The 18,648-nt window shown below is 39.6% G+C and overlaps 1 protein-coding gene across 2 annotated transcripts in view; it reads right to left on the bottom strand.

Moving 5' to 3' along the window:
* Window positions 1–1,378: 1,378 nt before the first annotated feature.
* The window catches only part of snx29 (sorting nexin 29), a 184,891-nt gene continuing 167,621 nt past the window's right edge, over window positions 1,379–18,648 (bottom strand). For both annotated transcript variants that reach the window (XM_074663546.1, XM_074663547.1), the window contains exons 20-21: window positions 17,958–18,097; window positions 1,379–4,621 (exon numbers count right to left, since the gene is read on the bottom strand). In XM_074663546.1, coding sequence (XP_074519647.1) covers window positions 4,495–4,621; window positions 17,958–18,097 — 267 coding nt within the window. In that variant the 3' untranslated portion in view covers window positions 1,379–4,494. The remainder of the gene's footprint in view (window positions 4,622–17,957; window positions 18,098–18,648) is intronic.

The following is an 18,648-nucleotide window of genomic DNA, read 5'->3' as shown; positions in this document are numbered from 1 at the left end:
CTGAGCCAGGCTATTCTTCAATTCTGTTAAAACAATAGCAGCATAGCAGGAGATGTGTTGGGTTCCTGGCTTTGTATTCGTCCATTTGTTTGCATGTGTTTGTGTATTGACCGTCACTGCCAGAAGCAACCATCCACATCCTAAACGGGCCCGTGACCAATTTTCTGGTCAATGGACAATGAGCATTTTGTATGTCCTCACCATTCCCTGTCAGGCAACCTTGTACAGATTACCTAGTGAGGAGGAAAACAGTCTATCCTAATCTGGGCTGGATGGTTTGAATGAAACTCAGGGGCTGGTCAATAGAGCAGTGGAGGTTAAAAATTTTGACGAACAAAGAATTTTCATGGTGATCTGTATTGGATTATTAGAGTAAAATGTAAGCTTTCAAGTGTATATCATGACTTGAAAAAAGGACTTTCACATGCATGAGTCTTAAGATATGAATTCACATCTTTCTTTCTTTCTTTCTTTCTTTCTTTCTTTCTTTCTTTCTCCCTTAAGCCAAAAAATGAGGAAGTTGGGGAGGTGGAATATCCAGCTTGCCCTACTAAAGGTAAACCTTGTCTCTAACAAGCCTTCTTATCCTAGCTCTGCTCTTTCAGCCTACTTTCTTACATATCATATTCCCCATTTTCTCTACTTTAAAATTTGCAAAAACTGAGGGAGTTGAGGGAGGCAGAGCATACAGCCTGATCTGTGGAGGGGAGCTTTATCCTAGACAAATATCTTGTCATAGTTCTGCCCTACATATCCTCTTTCTGGTCTAGTTTTAATAATAAAATGAAAAAAAAAAAAAACAAAAGAAAAAAAAAACAGAGATGTCCGGTTCTTCACAAGAAGACTAAAAAAATTCTGGTTAAAAAAAATTTGTCAATACGGAAGCAGATAGGAACAAAAGTTTCAGGAGTTAAGGGCCTGTGTCCACTATACCATTTTTCGCAAGTCCTGCCCTGTCTTGAATTTTATTGGTGTATGATAAAGAAGTTACTTTGAAAAGTAGTTTTCTAAGAGTGGAACTATTTCAAACTGAGTGAGTTTGATTGTAGCAACAAAAAATTGGCAGTCACCAGGGTGCAAGTTTGGCCCTAGTAGCTACATCATGCACCCCATGTACACAAGCCAAAGCAAACAAACCCTTTCTCTTCTGGTTTTGTACTCTACCAGCTGTCCCATCCACTTAAAAAAACAGCATAAAAACCACAAAAAACATAACTAAAAAATGAAAATACAGCAGACACTGAGTGTTTTTTGAAGCTGCTGCACTGCATTGACAAAAACTCAACCATCAATGGACACAGGCCCTCACATAAAACGTTAAATTTATCGCAGTTTACAAAACATGTTGAATGCTTCATTTCTTTCAAAACATCTGCAAAGTTTATTGAATGGAATATTTCAAACACTGTACTGTTTAAATCCATGTGAGCAACCCTCATCTGTTCATCAGTTCCCACAAACCATCGCCAACAGTTTTCTATTGAACAATGAAAGAACAGACCCAAGCATGAAGACAATTCAACTAGTTGACAAAAATCTCAACTGTGCATAATTACTGTATGAAATGAATATTTGTGCAGAGAAAGTAGACCGCCCCAAGAGACACACCAACCCTAACCTTTACTGTAAAAGTCTTTTTTCTGAAAAGGATGTTTGTTATGATCAACAGACTATCATGTTACAGAGCGGAACAGGCCACGGTCAGATACAGTGGGCTGAGTTTTTAAAATGCATACAAGGCAGTGCTACACTTTAAATATTACAAATTTGACTGTGGTAATGTATCAGAGCAAAATGTGGGCTTTAATGAAACAGAAAGACTACATTTCTTGTCATTTTTGCATTGCATGTATTTCAGGGAGTACCTGCAAAAAAAAGCGGTTCACATTGGAGTTAAATGCTACAGCCCCTCTTAAGAGATATGGAAAGGAAATTAGGAAGAAAAGGGAAGGTTCCTGTGTTAATAAGGAAATTTGTTGTGATCACAAGATGTTATTGCGTGTTTATGAGAAAGTTTCCAGGAGACATGGTAAACTATTTTGTAAGCAAGAGGAAGTTGACATTTTTACGTATTCACAAGAAAGCGCTTTTTAGGTTGACGAGAAAGTTTCCTATGCTTGGGCATAACAAAGCTCTTTTGTCTTACAAAAATTATCCATGCCCCTGAAAAAGTTTCTGGCCGACCATAAAGCTTGCCTCAAAACAAAAGAACACTTTTTGTGTACATTGGAAAATTTCTAGCAAGTAAGAAGTAGTTCTCCAACTGCTGAGAAAGTTCTCTGGAAGGAGAAAAGGTTTCCTGAAAGTTTTCCATTGCATGCCAAAGTTCTCCTGGTGGCGAAAAAGATTACTGTGCTCACAAAATAGTAATCCATGTACATTGAAAGTTTCTGTTGGCATGAGAATGTTGTTCAAAGAAACACTTAAGGAAGTTTCCTGTGATCACCAGAAAGATTTCCATGTGCACTTGAAACCAGCAAGTGCATTACTACTTATCTTTTATAATGAGTCACCTGACCCTGTAAAAGGGAGGTTTTGGTTTTGATTGCACGCCCTGACCGCTTAATTTTTTTCAGAAAGTCAACCTAAAATAGGATTTTGAAGATTTAAGTTTCGGCACAGGAGATAAAGCAGTATTGATCTGTAATTAAATTCATTTATGAAAGATTGCAAACACCAAGAAAAGTGCATTATATGTCAGGAAAGAAGACGCTCCTTTACAGTTAGCATGTAAAAGATTCTCATACTAATGATAAAAATTTCTCATACCCACGCAAAAATATCCTGCGATCACAAGAGTTTTTTTTTTTTCTCTGCAGCTTGGGAACTCTTTAAATTTTTCTAAAAATTGTTGATGCTTTATTTTCTCCCCATACAGATTTTCTGTCTACCAGCTCACCACATATTCACCACCGACAGAACCATCTCTGTTGAAGACTTCAGGGTAGCAGGATAAAACCCCTTTGAAAGAACCCCCTGTGAGAGTTTCCAAACAACACATCACAGTTCTAACCACTAGTCGTATACCTGTGAGGGTCACTTTTCCAGCTTCATCAAAACCAACAAAGCGTGTTTGATCAACCCCCCCACATGCAGCCAGAACAGTGTTTACCATTTTGCAAAGCCGACCCTTTGATTCAAGTTTTCTGAAAGCCTTCCGACACAATCGCTCCTCGTTTGAACGCCGTCTGTGTCTCCTCTTGGCTGAGCCATACATATGCATGAGCTTCTGTTTTACACACACTTGATGCTCTGCAGCCCTCTCCGTACACCCTAACAAGCAGCTCTTTCTTCAAGTGTTTAGTCGTGGTTAAAACATTCATTTGCAACTTAGCGCGGCAAGAAATCCTGTTAAGACACATTAGTTAAACAATCTTTAAGTGTTTAATCTAGCATTGCGGCTGACCAAGCTTTGATGAAGAGGTTCATTGACGTGATACTGCTGACAGTAAATCAACCAGGACACCACTTACATGTTGGTTAAATGGTAAAATTAAGTGTGTCCCTTCGTTTCTTGTCTGTAAACTGTGGATATGAGGAAGCACATGTCGAATGATATCAGAAAGGGACTGTAGAAAAATTATTTGAGGAAAAATTTGACCTTTTGTCAAAAATCTTTCATGTATTGACAGTTTTGCAATTTTTAATAGTCAGATTGAAATACTGAATTTGACTGACTTTTTGTCATATTTGTATATTTCCCTAATCAAGGTGTAAAATATTAATTTTACTACATCAATAATTTTCACACGGTCCCTAAAACATTTTCCTATATCAGCTGATATTTTCTCCTATTCTTCAACATGATCATGATAAGGATTTTGAAAATGACAAACATGTATGATACACTCTAGATTATCTGTATGAGATGTGATCACAATAAGCAGAACAGTGAAATGCTCATTGTCTGTTGGTCCACACCAGGGGTTGTAAATCCACCTTAAACATAATGGCACCATATTAGCTGAGAAACAACGCTGATTCTCCATGAAGATACTTTGATCCACCCTTCTCTTCCACCCCCTCCTTACCTGGAGCAGGAAAGCAGCTACAAAACACTGTAGGCACTGTGACCATGATACACTTTCACTGAAAAGCAAAACAGAACGACAAATGTCCTTTTTATGTCACTGTGTAAAGATAATCGACTCGGGCTGAGTTTATGTGCAGTGAGCAGAGTCTTGTTGTTTCTCAGTGAGGTAAGAGGTGCTGTATGATTGGGTTCATTGTTAGGCAGCCTCAGGAGATTCATTTATCCTTTACTCAGCTGGGAACATTCACACATCTCTAATAGATGTCTGTGATGTCAGTGCATCCACCCCCCTCCTCCACTGGAGCTTTCTTTATTAATCTGTAAGGCTTTGAAGGTCTGTCATGCCCTTTCTATGTCCTTACATGTTGTGATACCACATCACAGGCCGGATTTGGCCACAGCAACATTGTAGTTCTCACTCAACCACTTTTAAGCGGTAATTAGTCCAAAGGCTCTGGGGGTTAAAGGTCTCCACTCTGGGGTTCGGGCCTGGCCTCCTGGTTGCGGTTGCGGCCCAGCCGAGGGAAGCGGGATGACGTTTTGGAGCGGGGTGTCTTGGCTCCACCATCGTTAGCCTGAGGAGTGTCTCTGTTAGGGAGAGAAGAGGCACACAGTTACATCAACATCTGGTGACTTTAATCATCAACGTTTAGATCTCAAACAAAGCAATGATGCTGCATCTGGAGACAAGAGCGAAATATTTCCCCTCAGTTTTACTTTCTTTAAAACCTGACATTGGTCAAAAACAAACACATTAGAGCTCTTATAAATCCCCAGTTGACTGTACGCTCCAGAGCCACCCTCACCTCATGGTTGCTTCATGAGGTGAAGGTGTCTTGACAAAGGGCATACACGGTCAAGGCATTGTGAACTGCGGCATTGTCCTTTTGAGAGACCCGGTCATTAACCGCACATACCTGAGCCATGAGTCATGAGGGATGCATTCGCCATTTGATGCCCCTGGATCTCTTAATCTCCTTGTCATGCCAGTAATGTTGGAAGCCATCAGGACTGTCCTGGTTACATTTTTTTCTCATCATAGAATAAAACTTCCTTCCACCATCTAGTGTCCCATGTTTGGTGCTCTCTTGCAAAGACCGAATGAGGAGGCCTGTGGCGTGGGAGGAGAGGTGGCTTTTCAAAACATTTTTTGGCTCTTTAAGCCCTTCCCTCACAGATGCCGTCTGATGGTAACTGGGCTGCAGTCAGCAGCAATAAAAGCATTAATTTAAGTCAGAGATTTTTTTTGTTTTTTTTTTGGCTTTGGTAGGTTATCTCATGTGCACGGAACAACTTGACTATTGGTATTTAAGATGACTCTTAACAACAGCAGACACATTCAAATACAGAAAGAAAGCCCCTTGCCATAAGAGGTCATAACTGTGTGAATGCTTGAAGGAAAATGAGTTAAAAATATATATATATATACATTTTTGTGCACATTTGAGTTTTTAAGGCTATGGTCTTAAACTTTTGACCAGCTAATGAACAGTTTATTAAAATTTAATAAATTTTCAATAAATTTCATACTCTGCTTTTTTTTTGTCTCTTGTTCCTTTCCTTTTCTTGATTTTTAAAACTGGGAAATACAGATTCGTGTAATTTTTTCCCCCCTGATCTTAGGCCATCCTCTACCATTGCCTCAGTTTATGTGAGAAGATGAGAAAAAAAAATGGACGGCATCTTGCTCGGCTCAAAATGAGGTTGCCACAGAAACTGCTCCCCCTTGTGGCTAGCTGCAGCACAGGTCAAAAAATCCATTGCCCCAGTCATTCCAGAAAGGCTGTGGTCAAACTTTTAAACATCAATACACCTGGAAGAAATGTTTCTCGCATCTGATTGTTGTGGTGATTTAGAGATACTATTTAGCTGCCTTGTATTCAGGTCCTCTTTTTTCTGAAAAGTTTTATTTTCATTAGTTATAAGAGGCTAAAAACAAGGCTCTACATTGCATTTAACAATGATTGACAGCTGCCGTTCTTGCATATTTTTTTTCGGGGATTGTAAAAAAATGTCGGGAGGGAGAGCCAAAAAGAGATTAGACTTCCGAAAGAAAAAAATAATTAATATTTTTGTCACCTGGCTCCACTCAGATTCTCTCATAGCCTCTACTGCGCAGACTCTGGCTGCTCAACGGCACCTGTGACAGGGGTATTTAGGCTTCAGAACCGTACAATGGTAAATGGTGAAGCCATGCTGTCCACTCTATATACAGCCAATCTTCTCAACCTTGGTAATGTTGTTTTAGAGGTTATGATTTATATAAATGTCTGAAAGCTGCTGAATCACCATTACTTAAAGCTTCCAAATCATGCGGTCAATAAATACAAAGATGAATTTAAATTGGGTGGGAAATTTTTCTGTTTTACAAATTTATACCACTTGCTTAACATCCTTCTGCTTAGACTGCTGCCTTTGTGACCTGATCCCAGATGAAGGGATTAAAATATATGAATGAAAGGATAATAGAAGGATTGATGGATTGATGTTCACTTCGGGGCACTCTGCATCCTCCTAGATGTTAAGAGCATGAACTCAGAGTGGAGAATGAACATGCTAATGACTGCAGCTTTTGTTGAACCTCATAAACTCACTGCTTTATTAAATCTTTTCTTCTCATGTTTAAATATCAAGAAGGCTAAAATAAGACATAACCCTGTGTTATTGCTGAGTACTGCTTTGATAAAAGCCCACTGCTTGAGTCCAGCTCTCACTGCTTTGTTACCGTCCTGAAGGAGTCGAAAACTTCTCTAATACGACAAAAAAAGAAAATAATTTACAGCAATCCCTGATCTTATGATGATGTCAAGTCTTCTTACATCACAAGAGGATACAACCTGAGCCACTTGGTGACATCATTGGCCTGGTTGTCGTGGCGACCGTCTTCACAACATGTGAACCCCTGATCCCTCAGTCTTATCTGCTCGCCGTGAAGATGAATGAGAGGCACTTGTCAAAGGGAGGAAATGAAAAGCGGAGTGAATGTCTTGACTTATACGCTTTCTCTTTGTTTTCTTCTGAAGCACGTCTTCACTCAGACACACTGACCTCCCACCTGACGCTTGTGCCATTATTCTGTGATAGGGGCAGAGACTTCTAGTGGCTGCTGTCGAGTTGTATTTTTAGATTAAATGGTGAAAAAGACAGCTGTCATCAGTCTTTTTGGTGGCTGATGGCAGCTGACAGAAGTGGAAAATATTAGGGTTCAAATACATCTTGTGTTGGAGTTTTCAGACATCTGTGCTTTTAATTTGTTTATCACATTTCTGATAAGCTCTTCTTCGCATTTAATGATAAAATCTGTTTTTTTAATGGTGGAAGACGGTGGAAGAATTTCACCTGGTGTTTCTCTTTTTCATATTTCTATTTCTTTCTTCGATATAGTAAGTACCTTATGGACTGGTTTCATAACAGAAAAAGAGTGTTTGGATAGGTGGTGTGGAGGAGTCACTGTGTTGTCTTACGTCTTTGAATGCATCATTCCTGGAGCAGGAGCTTGGTTCCCTGTAAGACATCACTATAATCTAGAAAAGTGGCTTCAGCTGTGAAGGAAGTGGGGATTGATGCACCAGACGCGCTAGAATGCTAAGACAGAGGCTGTTTTCCAAACCGTCTACTGCACTAGCAGTGCTTACTATTTTGGCAGAAATTCAGTGTGTAGTAGGTAGTATGCGAATAATTGCAAAATCTGCAGCATACTAAAAATCTCGGATGTCCTACTGATCCGGGAAAATTTCTTAGTATGCAACAGACCAGTCTACCTGGCATATTTTTTCCCACAATGCACAGCGCCAACGCTGTCTGTCAATGCGGGTGACAGATTTTGGTGAATTACCGCCATCTACTGGAATGAGCCAGCATTATAATTACAACACAACACTAACGTTAGAAAGTCCATGAGATAGGAGTGAAGTGATGCGAAGAAACACCAGTAAATCTTTTCACTTCCAGTTGTAAAAGAGGTGTTTACTTCTACAAATTCATTAAAGTCCATATAAATCACCAATTCACTTTTTAAACCATACGTGGATTATATAGAAGTGTTTTTTCCATCAGCTGTAAAAAACTAAAATCCCTTTCAGATTTATATTCAGTAAGTGATGTAACTTTTGGTGTAAGATTAGAAATCAAGTATAATGATTCTGCTGTGATTTGATTAACAAAATAACTAAAATGCTTAGATCTGCCCAAATATTGCTTTGTACATCTATAATAAAGGCAAAATAAAATCATCCGTAGCTCCTCTTCTGAAACCGGAAACCAGAGTAGTATACAACAAAAAGACCCAACAGAGCAGTCATACTACATACTTAAAGAAAAAGCAGTAGGTAGTATGTAGTGTTTACTCCATACTACATTTACATAGTAGGCGGTTTGGCCAGAAAACAGCCAGAGACTCAACAGACAACACACCTTTTGGAGTGTTGATGTGAAACCACTTTGTTTTTGTTAAGGCTCAACTGTTATTAATAAAATCTGAACTTTAGTAACATCACTTGGGCTGGACGCTTCCCAGCGGGAGCTTATCCTCCCTGTGTTTTTTGGTTATGAAACCAGTCCCGAGTACTGGTCTTTCCTTCTTCCCACACTGTACATGTCAGGAGTAGCTTCCCTGGTTTATGTGTTTCCTTAAACTTTATCTCTATCTCCTTATCTTTTTTCTTTTATTTTCAGCTGTAAATCATGTTGAGCTACCACCAGAGGCACCAGGGTGTCAGTAAAAAGCCTGGAAAATAAAACCCAAAATAGCCCCTCTTGAAATATTTAACCAAAGTACAAAGGGAAAGTTGGACTGCAGGACCTGGAATCAAACCTGGGTTTCCTTTTGATTGAGAATTTTCTCTCATGTTATTTAGAGATTTAGTAAGTTAAATATTCTTCACAGTAAGATGAAACTGTAGTCATCTCTCCATGGAAACAATCAATAAAATCTCTATGAGAGGGCGACTTTGTTCTGCATGTATTTTGTACATCTTTTTTTTTTTTTTTAACTCATTTGAATATATTGGTCTGGTACTTTTTTGTTCTGTACAAGTTTAGTTCAGCTTGGGTAGAGACTGCTGGCACTAAGTCAGCAAGTCTCTGTATTGACTCTAGCTGCAAGAAATGTAATTGAAGATATCTGGGTCATCCGTGTGGACCTGTGTCAGGAGTTCGATTCCCACATGGACAACACATGCTCTGAATCAACACACTCATGGTGAATTGCTTTTGGCTGAAAGTGTCAATGTGAGGCCTTTGTGTGTCTGTGAAGCTATCAAGCAGCAGTGAAGCGCTCTCATTTTAAAGTAGGCTGACACATGGACAGAGACAGCACAAGTTAGAATCCAAACTTCAGTAAGAAGAAAAGTATCCCTGCATCGTGTCTCTGTCATAACGATTGAGATCAAACAACTTCAGGAGAGACGCTGTGACCGGCCAATCCCAGATCAGCCCCAACTTTGTTAATACACTAAACATTATTCTTTTTCCTCCGGCACAAAATGTACATTTAGAGGAGGCTCAAGGAGCACTTATTCCCATATCTGCCCTGCACCTGGCAAGCTCAATCAAATCCAGTCACACGATTTGAATCTGACCGGGGTTGGCCAAGCTGAGATGCTGTGGGGAGTTATATCAGCAAAACTCATACTAAATTGGGAGCAGCGTGTGGAGTTGAAACTGCAAGCCATCTCATTTATTCATTTCAAACTGGGTAAAGTGGCCAAATGTGCTAAATTAATTAGGCTTATCGATTTTTTTTGCTCCAGCTTCAGCATGTGTTTGTCCCCCATTTGGACATGATATTGACTTGTGCAGGATAATCACTTTCCCAGGCGCTGCTGGAATATTAATAGTTTCACTGCAAAGTAGACCAATTAGAGTAAATGGGTACACAAACACAAGCATGCATCAAAAATTGATTGTCTCACAGAAAAGGGAGAGAAACAGGTTTGAGGAAAAAGGCTCCAGCTGTAATTTCTTTAACATTCTCACACACACACAGTACTGTACAAACTTCTTAAGAGGCACACACTAGACTACTGTCTGAGGCCATCGCAGTCAGCACCATTTACAGTCATTCTGGCACTTCTATTGACCACGACACACTAATCTGTGACACTTTTTCTAAGTCAGGAGGTCAATAACGTGAGAACCCAGACTGAGTATGTGTACACGGTGTTCTGACTAATCTGCATATGTGTGAAGGATCTGGCTGCTTAGTCAGTGATGACACATTCAGAGACACTTGTGACCACTTGAGTGTTCCATACTACGCAAACTACAGCTCAGATACAACACATGACCAAAAATCCAGGAAAACAATAATATAATATTTGAATAAACTATTTACAAGTGAGAAAGTTGACAATCACTTGTTTTGTCAACCAAGTGTGGATATTTCTGCTCACACTGTAGTCTTACACCAGCTATTTGAACAACACCAGGTAGAGCCATTCGCTAAATGCTAATGCTAAAAGCTGTCTTTTTAATTCTTAACCACTAAGCTGTGTGCTTGATTCTGATTGGTCAGTAACCCTGGAAAAAAAAAACAGTTGACAATGGTAATTCTGTATGATGAGCAGAAAGCCAACTAGTCACACAAACTGTTGCCAACAATGTCTGTGTCCATTAGCATCATTAGCAAACATCTTAGCAAAAATGTATGTTTTCGTTAGCATCACTGGTACACGTCATGGCAAACATTTGCCCCAAGTAGCAAAACAGGAAAACACTTGGTTTGTTTCCATGTGTGTCATTGGTTAAACACTATGGCAAAAATGTTAGTGTTTGCAAGCATCAATGGTGAATACTGTGACCAAAATTTTAGTTTCCATTAGCATCATTGACAAACATCACAATAAAAATGCCACCTCCAATTGCAACAGTGTCACTGGTGTTACTGTTGCAATTTTTTTAAGTTCCTGTGAGTGTCACTGATTGATACTGTGGCACAAATGTTAGTTTCCCTTAGCATCATTGGCCCAAATCGTGGCCAATATTTAGTTTCAATTAGCATTAATAAAAAATAAAAGGAAAAATGTAAGTGCCTGTGAACATCATGATGTTCTGGCTAAAAATTGTGTGTCCTACTAGTATTATTGGAAAACACAGAGGCAAAATTGGCTACTATGAGTCTCATAAGTGAATTCTGAGGCAAAAATTAGTTAACAGTTTATGCTAGCATGCTAAATTGGTGAGCTCAAGAGAAGGGATATTTTAAACTTGGATCCTGTCCTGCAATCCCGGCAACAGCAATGTTTATTCTTAAAAAAGTACCATTTTCTCAACATAACCTTCATTAGAAACCTTTAGTTATACTAGAATACTAATGATTTACCATGACTGTTAATTGAAACGCTCAAATTTACATTGGTAGTGCTCCCAACTGTTGAATCTGAGGGACTTCTTATGTTTTTCGTGCCAATTTGTTGGTGACTTAAGTCGATGAGAGGCAGAGGCTACCCTTCACCTCCCTTTGGGATTTAATTTTTCCACTTGTTCACCATGAAGTGCCACTTACCTATAATGGAGGAGCAATATAAACTGGGTATTATTGTCAGGTTATTATAATTTAGTTAGCGGAGGTTGAGTCTGAAAAGTTCCTTATAGTCTCTTAACTAAATGTGGTTTCTTAGTTTGGGGGTTTTAAGGTAACTACGCCACCTTTCATTACAGATACAGCAGTCTTTATTATTAGGAGTGTTTATCTGATCATCTGACAACCTCATACACCATCAAACCTTGTTTTCTACCTGATTGAAGAGATCAGAATAATCAAACAGCAGCCTCTGGTAGGAGTGTCTGTGGAAAACTACTCTTAAGTTCAATGAAAGCAGCGGGAACCCTTCCAAGCAAGCTGTCTGCCAGCTCAAATCACTCTGAGCAGCTAATTAGGACAAATCTGACCAGAGGACTGGCATGTTATACACTCTTTGACTGACTCCACTTCAGGCTGATATTCAAATTTAAGTCTTTCCACTTGTAAGATGGATTTTATCACTGAAACACTGCCAGTTGCTTCTTACACCCTATTTTCTGGAGCAGCTTAAGCCAGTACAGAATCATTAGGAGTTTTGAGGCCTCCGAGTGTCTCAGCTGGAGATCTGGAGTGCCGAACCCAAATCTGTCTTCCCCTTTTGTTCTTTATTTATCTACCCTCTTTCTTCTTGTCTTCTTGTCAGACCCCTGACCAGTTTTCTTTGCCTTCATCCTCAGCTGTCCCTTTCTCTTCATCTTTTATCACTGAACTGCTTCCTGTCATTTTCTCTCTCCAATGGCGACAAATTCCCTCATTATGCTACAACATCTGTCATCTTGTGTTTGAGTGTCCCCACCCTGATTTCAGCTCTGTTATTGTGTTACAAATCTGCTTGCAATAAAAGGATAATTAGCTGTACGCAGATTATAAAGCATACGCTATTATCCTTAAGAAATAAACATGTGAATAATGTTTGTTTCCAGGCATGTATTCAGGTAGCATTCACTGTAATTAAATGTATTAGTAGAGAGGAAATGAGCCGAGGAAGGAAGAAAAAACTATGCAGAATTTTCCATATTTGGTTTCTGTTGTTGGCCACAGTTAATTGCATGTTTTTCTGGTCTATTTTTGTAAAAGCCCATTTAATTTTTCTTCTGGCGTTTATTGAAACACGGCCCCTATTTGCTATGGTATGCATTTCTTTTCTCTAGCTTGGATCAGTCACGGCTGTTATATAACCAAATATATGGATGTACAGTTTCTATATGGAGTTACAGACAGAGCCTCTGCATCCTCCCCACGTTCCTTCCCTCCCTTCTTGTCAAGTTAATGACCAGACTAATCAAGCTTTCATCCCTCGCTGAAGACATTAGACCAACACGAGTTGGATAATGCCAACTGAACAGGCAGTTCCAGAGTCCGGGTTAGACAGTAACATCGTGTTATATCATTAAACATCATAGCAGCAGTGGCAGGCTTCTGAGCAATGAGGCAGGAAACTGGAGCACTCTGTATGTGTAGGTGTATTATGGTATGCTGATTGCTGTTGATCTTATGTCGCTTGTAATTCCATTGCATAATGGTTGTGAGATCAGAAGAGGCCAAGACAGACCTGCATATGTAGGTGAACGGCTCTGTCTTTCAGCTGTCACTGAGAGACTCCTCTCAATGCAGAGCAGATTTCAGGTCTTATCAAGGTGACATGATGTGCAGCTTAAGAGAGCTCGACCGCTAATGACACAATTCAATCAAGTGGTCCCATTTGGTACAGTTTACTTATTACACTTACACGACCACATGCTCGATTAACAGTTTAAAGCTGAGCCTCTCAGTGTGGTGAAATATAGATAGGAAAACATATTCAGTGATGCTGCACCTGACACCTGAAATCTAAGCATGTGTTTATGTCCTATGTCTTGTAAAAACCTCTTTTGTTTTGTAGTCACGTCTCTTCTCTTTTAAGACACATCCTGCCTTCATGTTTTCCCGCTGTTGTGATTGTAAGCCCCACCCCTCATTGTACTGCCTCACAGTAAGAAGGTTACCAGTTTGAATCCCAAGGTGGGCCTCTAATTTACGCCTTTTCCACCAGTGCTCATTTAGTGCTGGTGCTAGCGCTTATTCTGCATTCCATTCCTACTCAGAACTGGGAAGTTGGGAGCGTTCCAGTTGCCCAGTCGGAAAAAACTTGCCTTAACAGCAGTATTTCTGTATATAAACATTGAATATTACTATATAAACAGCTGATTTATTGCGAACAACACTATTCAGAAATTCTAAAATAAAAGAGTATGACAGGAGCTTAATTTCTGTTTACCCCTGAACTCATACTGGGAACTCAGGGGTGGTGTAGGTGCTTTGACTTACAAGTCGGAAAAATCCAACCTCGGGGGTGTTCCAGCAGGGCCTTCCCACTTGGAACTTTGGAATTACGACTTCTGAGTACAAATGAACGCATCATTAATTGGTTCAAATCACGTTCTTTTTAAGAAGCAGTTAGGTTTTCAATCAGCAAAGAGCCATTTCAGGGACACGTCATTGTGTCATCTCGAAACATCACTTCCCTGCATACATAACCGCTCCAGGGTGGGGGAGGCGGTGTCTGCTGCGGGCACATGGGGCACTGCAACAAAGTTGGCACTTAGAACACAAATAGGCAGAAATTTGTTTTATATTACTTGTTTCCGACTGTCTGCTACAAGGAATGCGCTCGCCTCTTTCTTTCTCTTTCTTTCTCTTTCTGTGTGTGTGTGTCCGTGTGTGTGTGTGTTTGTGAGTGAATCTCTGCGTTGTGCAATACAGAGCAGGAGAGAAATTTGAATGCACAAACGTGAGGCAAATGTGAGCCCATCATTTCAATAAGATAAACAACATCAGACTGCTAAGTTTAGTGTTTAATAGTATAAATTAGGGGTGCACCGATCACAATTTTCTGGCCGATCACCGATCACCAATCTTTAAAAAGCCTGACCTGCCGATACCGATTTTCATTTTTTATAAATGATAGCATACACCCTACATGTTCCAATCTTATTTTATTGAAAATCATTGAACAGTAAAAAAAAAAAAAAAAAAGCAAAAAGCAACAATGGCTGGCTGTCAGACCTTCCCAGAGGTATAAAAGAACAGTTTCATATGTGAGGATGGGCCAATCACCGATCCCCCAAAATTAAGGAAATCAGCATTGATCAATTGGTGTATTTCTAGTATAAATCAACCAGTTTATGCAAACTGCTAATATCCCATCTCCTCACTTTGAGAATAAAAGTATCAGAGTGCTGTTCACATGTGCTATGACAGCATCACTCATACGGCTGTAAGAATAATAATCCTGATGGGGTTAGCAAGACCCTGACACAACCATGTCATTGCTGCACCAATCCGTATGATCTCATTTTATTATTTACCCGTATTAATGAGTTATTTCACTAAGAACCCAAAATGAAAGTATTTGAGTAGTATCTGAGTTCAATGTAAGAAGCAGCTGGTGTGTCAGCAGGTGTCCATGACCTAAACAGAGTGAAACTTAAAAAGAATAAACACAGGGGTAACATGTCTTTCAGTGTGTGGAGAAGAGAACAAAGTAGCGTCTCCTCGACAGACCTCCCTGGCTTGACACAGTAATATTTCATGTCACTCAGGTCGTGCAGTGAGAGGGTTTCTATTTCAGGTGGAGATATGAGAAAGACAGGTGGGATGATTAACCTCTCCGAGAAGAATAAGTAATGAGGATGGAGGATTTGGAGGTTTACAGCGGCCTTTAAATTACTGTACATCTACTGGACCTGAGCCTTTTTGTGCCTTACCTCTCAATTTGAATTTGATCCTGACCTATTCTAAACATATCTATCATTCCATATGATTCCTAATGAGGATAGCTGCTTTGGTTTTCAAAATCAAATCACTAATTGTTGTATTGAATAAATCATCAAGCTTCAATTTCCTTTGATTCATGTAAGCTTCAGAACTTGACCATCTAAACCAGGCTAAAACCCTGCTGTCACAAGTTCACAAAAGTGCTAATCAATTACAGTAACTGGAGTAAACGTAATCTGTTACTTCCACCCCTGGAAAAACCTCTTTTGAACCGGCTCGGAGTAGGTCATGCTGCACTCTAATGTGACTGTCAGGCTCATTGATCTCCTCTCAGGAGCTCATGAATGAATTATCGATTATATGACTTACCGTTCATGATGGCAGCTGGACCATATATGTCAAGTCATACAAAACTTGATAAAGCAATAAGATGGAGAGTATTATACTGTAATAATATGCATTAGATAGTATTGATGAAAAACTGCAGCATCCATCTGTTTAACATCTTTTTCCTCTGATGCACTGCATCTGGAAAATCCCCCTTTCACATACTGATGTGCAATAAATGTTACCATGGTTACTAAATGGTCTTGCATAATTATGCAGATCAGTTCCTCGACAGCAAGCAGATGGATGGAGAAGTTTATTTGGTGATTTAACGCTAAACCACACATCTGCTACCAAATAGTGTCACAGTATGTCCATTATCTCGTTGTTGAGGTTGTTTATGTCTTTGTGTCATGACTTGGACCTGGCCCCACAGAGGATATGACACACCGGTCAGATGGTGTGTTACAGGTCCCGGTCACAGACTAATGTGTATATTGACAGCTCATGACCAAAATGATTCATTGTTAGATGCGGTCTTGTAGGTAGGTGTGCAGTGGGGATGTCACACTCTCTTACTGGCTCTGAGTGTGTGTGTGTGTGTGTGCACGTTTACATGACAGAACGTACAGAGTTGTGTTTAAAATTATAGCAACTTGCACAAAAAATGTATGATAGGGAACACTGCTGATTTTATTAATATTCAAGCTATGAAGAAAAAATTGTCAAGTTTGTTGATAATTTTAGGAAAGTGAAGAAAAGGGAGTTTTCAGCTATGAGCAGTGTCTGCATTTTCCAAATCTAAAATCGAAATCATCCTTGGAGATTTCACTTATACTAATAATTAGCTGTAGAACTTTTGTTCCTGGGAACTGCTTTGCATCTGTGCTGCATGGAGTCGACAAATATCTGTGACTTGTGAACAGGTTTTCCAGCCCAAGACGATTTGATTGAAATCCACAGTTCCTCTGCATTTGTGTGTTTTGCCAGCATTTTCAACGTCTGTCGAACCACCAGGTTTCTATTGGATTGCGGTCCAGGGTTGGGCTGGCCACTAACATTAATCCTATTGGTCTAGAACTAAGATGCAGCTGGGTTTTCGAGGTTGCTTTCTTGTTAAAATAAAGAACTAAAAATATAAATGAATTATTATTATTGTTATTATTACTATTATTATTATTATTATTATTATTATTATTATTATGATAATTATTATTAATATTTTTATTTTATTATTATTATTATAAATATTATTATTATTATTATGATTATTATTATTATAAATATTATCATTATTACTTTTAATAATAATAATGATAATAACAATAATAAAGCAAGGGTTGTGTTGACTGAATGTTTCCCATTGCTGACTATTGTTTTGAAATAGTGACGGACAAATCTGAAGGGCAACTGTCACTTTAACAGATCACAGTTTAAAAAATTCCAATCACAGTGTGGCATCATTTCTGACCTGAACACCATGCTCAATGCAACTTCCTACCCAGATGCTGACAGTGCGTTGTAGAGTCATGGACAGGACACTTTGGAGCCCATTTGTACAGCTGAACCACTGCGGCAGAAGGAGCCCATTCTGCAGGATTTCCTGCCCCAAAAGTCCAAAACCTCATGACAACAGTTTCTGCAGCAAACCCATATGAGACATTTGACTACGCACAAGCTTGGCTTCACATGAGCGTCCTCTAACTGTGAGAGTCCTCAACAGGTAACTTGAGATCTTCTTTGATCTCCCTGGAGCTGATCACCGGCTGAGTCCTGAATATAATTTCTGCCAAAAACAGTGACTGATCTGGTCGGTGCTGTTGGACTGCTGTTATTCTGAAGAGAACTGTTCACTGTATGTGAGAATAAAAGCTTTGAGAGTGGAAGTTTGTTTACAAGGAATTTGGCATTTTCCCTGACATTAATCCACTCTGTAACAATGATGAAGAAGCTAATTCTTTCAGCAAGTTGTGAAAAACTGACACAAACTAACATTTGTGAGGTTATGTATTCATAAAGTGGGATTTCTGCAACACTAAGAGACAGATCTTAATTTTTTAAAGAGGTGTATAGACACTTACAGGCCACTTAATAAGGTATACGTGTTCAGCTGCTTGTTAACATTAAATATCTAATTAGCCAATCACGGCAGCAGCTCAATGCATGGCATGCAGACACGGTGAAGAAGACCTGCTGGAGTATAAACTAAGCATCGAAATGGTGAAGAAAAAATCTAACTGACTTTGAAGGTGGGGTGGTTATTGGTGCTAGACAAGCTGGTCTGAGTATTTCCAGACACACTCGTATGTGTCCACTTACAGACAGAAAGGCAGCAGAGACAGCAGGGTCTCCTTCGTGGGGCGGGCGGTGAACTCCGGCAGTGTCTGGATCACTTTGTTCATCACCATCCGAAGGTAGCCCTGCAGCTGCTTCCTTCTCTCTTCTACAAACTTGGCATCCTGTGGAGAGAGAAAAGAAAGGGGAAGAAGAGAAGCAAAGAACAGGTCAGTTGTGGACACAGTGATGTGAAGGAAACACAAGGCAAAAGCTGACAGGCACTGAAGCGCCTTGCAATTCCTTGCTCCAAACTCAAGCAACTGAACCTGAATGATAAATTGCTAATGTACTGCACTTACTGATTTTCAGGCCATGCAGCTGGTCAAAGCTCTTTACGTCACGTTAAAATCAACACGAGATACACAATCTCATTCACCCACAGTGCCCTGCAAAGTTTAACACCATATGCACCTGGTTCCCACTTACATATGCAACTGGTGTGTACTTCTGTCAATAGACAGAGAATGTGTTCAAAGTCAAAATGTGAGGAGTTGCATTTTGGGGAATTGGATAGAAACCTAGGAGGAACTACTTGCAGCTGCAAGGGACAGGCTCATTTTTTATGCCGACAAACCCACTTGAATTGAAGGAGACAGCCTGTTAGCTACGCTAGCAAACAGCCTCTTTGGAAAAAAAAATCAATTTGATTTGAAAAACTTTTTTTTATCCCCAA

This window comes from Halichoeres trimaculatus, unplaced genomic scaffold (assembly GCF_033239565.1).
Source record: "Halichoeres trimaculatus isolate MK-OKI-2021-1 unplaced genomic scaffold, fHalTri1.1 fHalTri1_scaffold_23, whole genome shotgun sequence".
In the NCBI taxonomy this organism is placed as follows: Eukaryota; Metazoa; Chordata; class Actinopteri; order Labriformes; family Labridae; genus Halichoeres; species Halichoeres trimaculatus.
This window is presented reverse-complemented; position numbering and strand designations above follow the sequence as displayed.